At 35.4% G+C, this 11,063-nt stretch overlaps 1 protein-coding gene across 2 annotated transcripts; it reads right to left on the bottom strand.

Annotated features, from left to right (window-relative positions):
* Positions 1–490: 490 nt before the first annotated feature.
* On the bottom strand, positions 491–10,272 carry si:dkey-75a21.2 (uncharacterized protein LOC794385 homolog). 2 transcript variants are annotated; one of them, XM_058784718.1, is made up of 9 exons: positions 10,122–10,272; positions 8,702–8,914; positions 8,222–8,340; positions 7,818–8,087; positions 7,390–7,433; positions 1,647–1,718; positions 1,473–1,538; positions 1,235–1,270; positions 491–1,139 (listed from the first exon to the last, which is right to left on the bottom strand). In XM_058784718.1, exons 1-9 carry the CDS (start codon positions 10,188–10,190, stop codon positions 757–759), a joined length of 1,272 nt encoding a protein of 423 aa, XP_058640701.1. In that variant the 5' UTR covers positions 10,191–10,272; the 3' UTR covers positions 491–756. The 2 variants fall into 2 exon arrangements, with proteins under 2 accessions (XP_058640701.1, XP_058640702.1); XM_058784719.1 differs by having other exon boundaries at positions 1,473–1,535.
* Between the last annotated feature and the right edge of the window lie 791 nt (positions 10,273–11,063).

Here is an 11,063-nt window from a genome sequence, read left to right as displayed (position 1 = left end):
TTGTTAAATGTAGTTTACAAAGGCCAGTATTAAACCTAAAACTACACTTTAAACATGATTTTATTGTGTCTTCCAATGAAAATAGCACAACAAGCTATTTGTACATTGTTTACAAAACACAACTGCACTATTTATTTAAACCATCCTATTCATGGTACTCAAAATCCATGAATTTTTGTGATAGCACATGATATTTTGTCAAAATAACATCTGTCACATTGTACCAGAATTTAAACCACATTAAAATGGCCACCACAGAGAGCCCTGATGCAGTATTGGATATAAATAAACTTGGGTGTAATTCACATTACATGGGTCTGAACAATGGAGATGTCAGAAGCACATTTTCTCTGTATAGATTTGTTAAAATAAAAGGTAACAGTTACAGGTCTCTGGACACCTTGAAATATATGTTGGCCAGCATAGGTGCAGTTATTATACCAAGTCATAAATATGACAATACAAACTGAAACAGAACTTTCAATGAGGGGGGGACATAGGGCAAAACTAGATTTTTGGTTGATTTGTGGGTGTTTCATACCTGAGTCTGTGATTACATTAAGATCAAAATTACAACCACAAATGCTTTCTCTTATAACATGCACTGTTGAATCGTGCACATCAAGACCAAAAATATAAAGTAAATAGGGTAAACACTGATTTCTTCTTGTAATGCTCAGATTTCATGATGTTTATGCCAAGCTTCTCAAGGCTTATTGATTTAACAGTCTCTACACAGTTTTTAGATCTCTATGGTTAGTCTGTTTTCTCAAGGGTGTTATTGTCTTGCAAACAGAAAGTGAGAGTTTGGGGAGTGTTGTTGGATCTGCTGTTGCAGTATGGGTGCTCTCTTCTTGAGTTCTTCGGGGGTCTGCCAACAGCTCTTCGTCCAGCCAAAGCCCCTCTCCTCCGTGGACCTGTAGCTGGTAGTACATTGATCTGATTGATTATCGGAGTGGTCTTACCAAAGGAAAAGAGTGATGCCTGAAGAGCACTGTCAGTCTTTATCTGAAAGAAACTGGACACAAAAGCTCTTATAGGCGGTGTAAAACTTGCATCCTCGTTCAGCTTCTTTTTCAGCATCCCAAAAATCTCCTCAAGCTGTCCATCTAAAGACCCAACGATCTCTTCAGCTGCACCTAAACAAATAGATACAATGATAATGACTGTTGACTGTTAACAGTATTAGTCTGTTTAACGTGAGATTAATGTAAGATGCTTGAAAATAACGTACTTGGGCCTGGCTCGTCTTCTGTGAAATGTTCTGCTTCTAAAAAGAAAGACTGTTTGTATACACACTAATAGCCGATGTAATAATCACATGACAAAATGTCTGCTTCCATATTAAATCTTGATCTCAGAAAACACTGAATCACAAGACCAGGGTAAGCACATTTTGAATGGTCTGTTTTATATCTACATGATGTATGTGAACTGAATCTCACGAAGTGACCAAAACTGAGTTGCTTCACCTGTGGTGATGATTGGTACAGCATCAACAGACACTCCATCTTCAATGCACGCGGTGTGTCCATCTGCTTGTTTTAGAGAAAGGACAATGTTGTGAAATCGGTATCTCTTTATAGACAGTTATTGATCTCAGTCGATTTCATTTTAGTAGGTGCGTGAAATATGCTCCTAGTCACCTGTCATTGCCGCTGTCTCCCATGATTGCTCCAACTCTAAGGGTTTAAAAAGCTCGTCTGAAATGTCCTTCCCTGAACAGACACCCATATATTGCACAAGAAAAAAAAAATGGAATTAAACAACAGTTTTCTGCATTTACATGCAAATTAATATGATTTAATTTAAATAAAAAAAGGCAAAAATGTTGAATACATCTGTAACACTTTTTTAATTTTAAGTATACATCCTATTTATACACACACTAATATTTTGTGTGTAACTGAGAGCCACAATTGACAGGGTTCCTACATATTTTCCATTTCAAAATTCCATACTTTTCCAGACTCAAATTTCCAAACCTCTCAGTAGATTTTCAGACCACATGTGACCCTGGACCACAAACTCATTCCTATAAATAAATGAATAAATAAGCTTTCCACCGATGCATGGTTTGTTAGGATAGAACAATATTTGGCCGAGATACAACTATTTGAAAATCTGGAATCAGAGGGTGCAAAACAATTAACTATTGAGAAAATTGCCTTCAAAGTTGTCCAAATGAAGTCCTTAGCAATGTATACTACTACTCAAAAAAATTCACTTGTTTTTTTTATATATTTACGGTTTTTTTTAAATAAATAAATTTACAAAATATTTTCATGGAACATGATCCTTACTTAATATCCTAGTGATTTTTGGCATAAAAGAAAAAAATTGATAATTTTGACCCATACAATGTATTGTTGACTATTGCTACAAATATAACCGTGCTACTTATGACTGGTTTTGTGTTCCAGGATCACATATTTAACATAAATGGTTCATAGAGTATTATTTTCAGCATTGTATTTGGTATATAGCACAGTCATCTGTAAATATTTTTATTTTCTCACGTTTTTTGTTTTTTTTCATTGATTTTCTCTAATTGACATTAACATACAGAGCCCCTAAAATAAATAATAATAATAATGAAAAAACAGACATTTACATGCACACAAGAAACTTTTTTGCATGCTTACGCATTACAGTTTCTAGTTTTATATAACCTATTTCCTTTGTGCATCACTGCCATCTTACTATGAATAAAACAAGAGCATGGATGCACATGAAGTAATAGAAATCTACTTGCTCAAATTTTGGCTTTTCTTATGGTAGTACCTCTACTATCAAGGCCTAATGTCCAATTTAACACATCCTCCGTGGCGGCACAGAAACCATGACACAAAATGGGCTGATGGCATAAAATTTGCCAAGTTCAAGGGTTTATAAAAACAGTGTTTAAAATTTGGCTTTCATCAGGGCAGTATGCCATATTTCAAGATCTTAGGTCTCTTTAACCCATACTCTGCGGTGGCCAACAAAACACACCACGAAATGGGCTGATGGTACACTATGTAACTCAGCGTGCATTGTTCTATATGCTAAGTTTAATGGTTTCTCATGCGCACATAAAAGTCTGTATATAATTTATTTTTGCAAAAGTCCTTGAGGCTATGTAATATGGTAATAAGAATGTTGTGAGAAGAAACCCAAAATGCTTATAACCTGCATTTTGCATAATGAAAAAGTCCACCTTGAATTCATTCAGTCGTATTTTGACTTTGACGTCTTATACAATAAATTTATATTAATTAAATCTTAATTTTCTATTATTAAAAAAATTATAAATAGGGGCAAAAGTCTGGAAACTCAAATACTATTCCATACTCTGGTTTCTTTTTTCCATATTTTTCCAGACCTGGAAATTACTTAAATCAAATTCCATACTTTTCCAAACCCTGTAGGAACCCTGAATTGAGTAAAAAGGTGGGCTGGGCAGTATATTGACTTTGTAAACATATCAATATCTTTCCAAAAACACAAGACTACCATTTATATGAATATAGAGTAGTGTGATGTTGCAAGCAAGTACAGTACAATATCCAAATTGTCCTAAACATTAGGCATGCTCTATTTTAAGTGCTTCAATAACATTTCATAAGCATATAGTTTAAAGCGCCTTGTCCTTACATTTCATTCACATTTCATTCATAACTTACATATTCTCATCTGTAAGTGTTAGAAAGACGTGTGTATTTCCATTTTACATAAAGGATGCAGAGAGGGTAAGCGGTTTGGAGAATGGATGGATAAAGGCTCGTCCTGACATCCAGCTATGATGACACAGGTATTTCTGACTAAAATAAATTGTACATTTTGTTAAAAAATCTGTTGTTAGACAAATGTGTTGTTATAAGTAGGTCTAAATTTCTACATATGGCACAAGTAATTGTATTTTTATAAGAGCAGTAACTGCAAAGGGACTATTGTAATGGGGTAAATCAAAGGTCTTCCAGTTAACATTTACTATGTGCTTTGGTTTTTATTTATTTTAATTTCTGTCTGAAATTTAAAGTTCTGTCTTAAAAACAATCATTTTTTGGTTAAGAATGTAATATTTACATTTTAACCCTTCATGTAGCCTATAGCCTAGTCTACACAGATACATTCACTATATTTGTTTTCATAGTGTTTCACTTGCACATTGTCTGACCTGAGACAGTGCTTAGCAAGCTCCATTAACCTATGGTGAGTCTATGTAAAGAAAACTTAACATTTACCTCACTAAAATATATACAGGTGCATCGTGAAAAACGTCATTTTTTTTATTGTAACTTATTTCAAAAAGTGAAACTTTCATATATTCTAGATTCATTACATGTAAAGTAAAACATTTCAAAAGTTTTTTTTTTGTTTTAATTTGGATGATTAGAGCTTACAGCTCATTAAAGTCAAAAATCCAGTATCTCAAAATATTAGAATATTTCCTAATATCAATAAAAAAAAAAGATCTGCCGAACAGAAAAGTTCAAATTCTTTCAAAGTATGTTAATTTATGCACTCAATACTTGGTCGGGGCTCCTTTAGCACAAACTCTAGCATGGAAGCGATCAGCCTGTGGCACTGCTGAGGCACTATTGCGCCTTCAGCTCGTCTGGATTGTTGGATCGACTGTTTCTCATCTTTCTCTTGAAAATATCCCTTAGATTCCATATGGGGTTCAGGTCAGGCATGTTGGCTGGCCAATCAAGCACAGCAATATCATGGTCAGCAAACCACTTGGAAGTGGTTTTGGCACTGTGAGCAGGTGCTAAAGTCCTGCTGGAAAAGGAAATCAGCATCTCCATAAAGCTTGTCAACAGATGGAAGCATAAAGTGCTCCAAAATCTCCTGGTTGACAGCAGCATTGACTTTGGACTTGAGAAAACACAATGGACCAACACCAGCAGACGTCACGGCACCCCAAATCATCTCTGACTTCAGAAACTTCACACTGGACTTCAAGCAGCTTGGATTCTGTGCCTCTCCAGTCTTCCTCCAGACTCCAGACCTTGATTTCCAAATGAAATGGAAAATTTACTTTTATCTGAAAAGAGCACTTTGGACCACTGAGCAACAGTCCAGTTCCTTTTCTCCGTAGCCCAGGTAAGATGCTTCTGACGTTGTCTCTGGTTCAGAAGTGGCTTGGTAGCCCTTTTCCTGAAGACGTCTGAGCGTGGTGACTCTTGATGCACTGACTCCAGCTTCAGTCCACTCCTTGTGAAGCTCTCCCAAGTGTCTGAATCGGCTTTGTTTGACAGTATTCTCAAGCTTGTGGTCATCCCTGTTACTTGTGCACCTTTTCCTACGCAATTTCTTCCTTCCGCTCAACTTTGCATTTAATATGCTTTGATACAGCACTCTCTGAACAGCCACCCCTTTCAGTAATGACCCTCTGTGACTTAACCTCTTTGTGGAGGGTGTCAATGATTGTCTTCTGGACCATTGCCAAGTTAGCAGTCTTCCTCATTATTGTGGTTTCAAAGAACAAGAGATACCCCAAATTTATACTGTAGGGATGGTCATTTAATGAAGCTCAAATGTAAATATTCTAATATTTTGAGATACTGGGTTTTTGACTTTCATCAAATTTAAAACAAAAAAACTTTTGAAATGTTTTACTTTACATGTAATGAATCTAGAATATATGAAAGTTTCAATTTTTAATTTAAGTTACAATAAAAAAATGAACTTTTTCATGATATTCAAATTTTTTGAGATGCACTTGTATATATGACCCTGCACCACAAATCCAGACAAAAGAGTCAATTTAATAATAAATAAGCTTTCCATTGATGTATGGTTTGTTAGGATAGGACCATATTTGGCCGAGATACAACTATTTGAAAATATGGAATCTGAAGGTGCAAAAAAAATCTAAATATTGAGAAAATCGCCTTGTCCTTAGCAATGCATATTACTAATCAAAAATTAAGTTTTGATATATGTACGGTAGGAAATCTACAAAATACCTTTACTTAATATCCTAATGATTTTTGGCATAAAAGAAAAATCGATAAATTTGACTCATACAATGTATTTTTGGCTTTTGCTACAAATATACCCATGCTACTTATGGCTGGTTTTGTGGTCCAGGGTCACATATTGTATATCACTATTCAGACTAAAAAATACAGAGATATGATTTTTGTCCATATCGCCCAGCCCTAAAATAAGGTACAAGATGCCATACTATATTGTGAATGTAGTCATTGCTAAAGGTGCTCAAGGTGCATTGCTAGTCATAAAGGCATCACACCGAGCAGAGTATATTCACAATATTGCACTGTATTGAATGTCTCATTGCTTTTAGAAAATGCAACAAGAAGACAATACTAAAGACACACATTTTCATCAAGTTTCATTCTTCTAGACCAGGGGTAGGCAACGTCGGTCCTGGAGTGCCACTGTCCTGCAGAGTTTAGCTCCAACCCTAATCAAACACACCTGAACAAGCTAATCAAGGTCTTCACAATTACTAGAGCTGTGTCCGAAATCGCTCACTCGTTCACTCATTCACTAATCCCTATATAGTGTAAGGCAGTTGAGTGAACTATATCAGAAGGAGTGAACGAAATGAAGTGAACGGATTCGGACGGTGACGTGTACACTGCGCGTGAGACTTGGCTGTTGCAAAAACATCTTCGATGTACTTTTATATTTCATGTACCTCATTCTAGAAAATAATATTAATAGCAAAAACACTTAAAATGACTATTGTAATCAGCTTTGTGGTTTCATTAATGGTATATTATTTGTTCTGTAATATGGTCATATAATACTATTAAAATATTGTCAACAAAAATAAACTCACATTAGCACATATTAATAATTGTATGTATTTATTGTTTGTAGTATCTTGAAACTCTCCCGAGCAGCGTTTTTGCACTCAAATAAGATGGCCGTAGAGCGCCCTCAGGCGACCGTTAATTTGACATCAGAATGAATACACTACCAACGAACATTTTTAAAAATCCACCAAATTCATAATTTTTGTAAATTAAACGGCATCTCTCATTCAAACTCGCTCGCTCCCGCTCTCTCTAACAGCTCGTCGGTTCTCCGCATTGGATTGTGGGAAATAGTGCTTCAGCGAGTGTACATTAGTTGTACACTCGAAATCAGAATGCATTGTGGGTAAAAAGTAGTGAACGAATGTAGGGAATGAAGTCGTTCACTCAGAATTCGGACAGCACTACAAAATGGCTGACACCCGATATAGTGCACTATATAGTGGATAGGGAGCGGTTTCAGACACAGCTTAGGGCTTCAGGCAGGTGAGGGTTTTTTCAAGGTTGAAGCTAAACTCTGCAGGACAGCGGCACTCCAGGACTGACGTTGCCTACCCCTGTTATATATGTGTGTGTGTGTGTGTGTACTCCAGGTTTGCCAGAATTGTCTCACCTGCAGGTTCAGCACATGATTTCTGAAAAAGCTTGTGGTATAATCTGTAGTAAAATATGATAAAAATCATGATTCAATATTCATATAATATTCATATAAATATCACATATATTGTCTTCTTAAGGTTAATTCAGTTAGTCAAATGATAAAATTCTTAAGAGACATCACAATATTTAGGATTAAAAATATAAAATATTTTGTTACTTGATAGATCACCACCATCATCAATAAATATGTGTAAAACTTTTTCCAAAAATATGTGAAATAAACATGAATGCAGTTATTGCAAAGAGTTTTAAGAACTTGAAACTAGATTTTTAAAGATATTTTAATGAAAATTATTTTTTGTTATTGACTCATAAACAGCTTCACTACATTAACATTACACATTTTAAATACAGATTTTACTATTTTACTGAATGACTGACCTGTAGCAGAACTGAAGGTCTGGGCAAATGGATCGATCCGCAACAGCATAAGTGTAGTTATCGCCTTCCTCTTCCTGCAGGTTGTATTTAATAGTCTTGAGTGCAGATGAAGGAGAGTGACCGCTTTTGTAGAGCTGTTGTAGCTTTTCAATGGTGTCATTCGACACATCTCTCCATCTCATGAACTCAGTTGTGTTCAGTCTATGATTATGTTCATTCCTCAAGTTTACATGAAGGAAATAGCCCTCTTCAATGTGTGGATCTCCTGATCTGTGGAAGGACAGATGAAGTATTATGTTTCAATGCAGAGTTTCAAAATAGAATTACATTTATTGTAACCAAAGGTTTGGGTGTTCAAATTTCTATTGAATTGTATTGTGTTTCTGGTCTCATTTTTGTCTCACCTGGACTTTCTTTCACACATAAATCTCTTGAGAATCAGAAACATGGTGGCAGGGCAGTTGGTATTTTTGGTTGTCTTGGATGATGAACTGTATGTTTTGTGCTGGCATCTCAGATCCACCTGTGGAATATACACAAACTCTCAAATTTATACTGAACATGAAATCCCTTTTTTTCCCCCCAAACATCTTTACTATTAATCCTGTAACTATTATTACATTGTCGTTAATCATCATTAAATTTCTTTATTACAATAACTGTCACCAAAGCTTTACATTAACAGACACCCTGCTTAACCAAGGTCACTTGATGATTTAACAAAGAAAGTGATTTTAAAGAATATTATTACACTTATGAATTACACACAATAAGAACAGGGATGTCTATTACAAAGGTAAACAGGCTCAGTTTTGATATCATGTTGCCTTTAAAGTGTACATAAACAGTGTAATTAAAGTGTACATAAAAGTGTACATAAATACTCTGTATTTGTTGTAGCGTCCAGAGTCAGGGTATGTCCTGGATTTCCTCCATGTTAAAGCTGAGGACTTCTGGAAGTCCTCCAGCCACTTCTGGACCTGCTCCTCTGTAGTCATCTGCAACTTAAGAGCCGCTCGGAAATTCTCAAAATCCCCCGACATTTCCAGCAGTTCATGATGACAAAGTAGATGACTGTAGCCGGGTGGCAAGATTTTCTGCCATGAAAAGTGTCAGTTAATAAAACAACGTAATGCATCCAGATGCTTTCATTTAAAAAAATTTGTAATTCTCATTGTTAATATTGATGATTTGCATTCAATTTTCATTACTGTAACAGTGTTTTTACGGTGGCCGAGAGTGGCTGCAACTTCAGAAAACACATGAAAATAGAAAAAGCACCAGCAAATCAAGAAAACATCTTCATCAATTTGACAGCACATGTGCTGCAAATGCGCACGACACAAACAAATAAAGAATTTTATTTTGCAGCGTGTTTCTTTATTTGGTTGAGTTGTGAGCATTTGCAGCGCGTGTGTTGTCAAATTGATGAAGTTGTTTTCTTATTTGCAGGTGTTTTTTCTATATGCAGTGCGTTTCTTTATTTGTTTGTGTTGTGAGTATTTGCAGTGCAGTTATTTAATTGGTTGTGTTGTGAGCATTTACATGTGTGTTGTCAAATTGATGAAGTTGTTTTTTTAATTTGCAGGTGTTTTTTTTTCTATTTGCACCGCGTTAAGCTCTCTCGGCCACCATAGTTTTTTTTTTTTTTTTTTTTTAGATATTGCAATACAACAAATTTGTGTTTAATTTGAACAAATGCTACCAAGGACACCATTATAGTTTACAGTTCAAAATATTGTGGCAGTATTAAATTTGAGAGAAAATATTCTTAACTCTCATGCAAATACTTTCACATTACTTTCACATTGAAAACAATGGCAAATACCCAAACAAACAAACAAAAAAGTCTAGTCAGGTTAGCTTTAGCGTTTTGCAGCGAGAATTATCGCACTGTATAATTTATCTAATTTTGACTATGGCAGCAGTGGTGATTGGTTCTGCATGTGTTTAGACAATCTGCGTTTATGTTTTTTAACCTATTTTATAGAAAATACAATTACATCGAGGAGCCACATGGAGCCAAAGGTAATAACTACAGTTATTATACATGCAACAATGGTATAACTATGTTACAACTATGGTATATATTCATACTGGTTAGCAAGACTTTTATTAAAGCATTACTTTAATAGGCTATCGAGCCGTATAATGTTAATGTAATGTGTTAACGCAAGAGGTAAATATTATAAATTAATCATGTCAGCTGTGCTAACATTAGCCAACTAACGTTAGCTCACACAAACTCAGGTCGCTCTTTAATGTTGAAAACAGCTGCCGCTAATAATATAAATTACAACAAACCTGCACATGATCTGTGTCCTCTGCTGCTTTATCCTCTCCAATACAATGCTGACACTTTAATAGTGTCATTTTGAGTAGCTGAGCACAGCCAGAGAGCTAAACTTCTCGATCGGGTCTAAAAGGTAACCGTCCTACACAAAACTCTCGCGAGAATAGCAGGGACTTGTTTGGAGTCCACCGCGCGCGTTCTCTCAATCAAAAGGCTTTACTTTGCCAAAGCATAGGTAACATTAAATTACAGACATGCACATTTTCGTTCATACAAAAACGATTGATACAATTACAGATTATTTATTTATGTGTTTGAGTAATTAGTTTTTATTCATTGTTGATATTGACCAATTTATGTTTATGTCGTTTTGGGACAGATACTGTTCTAATTTATTTTGTTGAGCTGCTGCTTCTGTCCAGTGTCTCCTTTTTGTGTTCTGATAATTTGATTTGATTGGGGGTTCTATAACCGACTGAATTATTTTTTACCTAGATTCTGATTGGCATGTCAATTTTGATATTCTTCTTAATAGTGTAAAAAGCTCTTTGTGCTTTGTCTCTCAGGTCATTGACACCTTGTTGCATAGATATGTATCTTATACATATCCATGGCTTGTTGCTGATGTTTACACCAAGGTATATGTTATGTCTATGTCTGAGGGGCATGCTTTTAATGTGAAGTTATGATATTGGTCTTGCCAGCTCGGAATATCAATATTTTAGTCTTTTTGCAATTAACCGACAGAGCCAGATCATAAACAGAAGGCATTTGCTTTAAATGTCTAATAGAGTAAGATTGGGTGCTGCAGACTGTTTCAGAGCCCTAGCCAGTTCATTGATTTATATATAGAATAAAGTGTAGGGTGTTATATGTGGATGTTTTTGGTCCAGTAATTAAAACTCACCTGTTCAAACTCACCTGTCCATGGCTGGAGACACCTTCACTGCAGA

Source organism: Onychostoma macrolepis, chromosome 08, assembly GCF_012432095.1.
Source record: "Onychostoma macrolepis isolate SWU-2019 chromosome 08, ASM1243209v1, whole genome shotgun sequence".
In the NCBI taxonomy this organism is placed as follows: domain Eukaryota; kingdom Metazoa; phylum Chordata; class Actinopteri; order Cypriniformes; family Cyprinidae; genus Onychostoma; species Onychostoma macrolepis.
The sequence above is the reverse complement of the archived record's forward strand: the minus strand, read 5'-3'. Positions and strand labels throughout refer to the sequence as shown.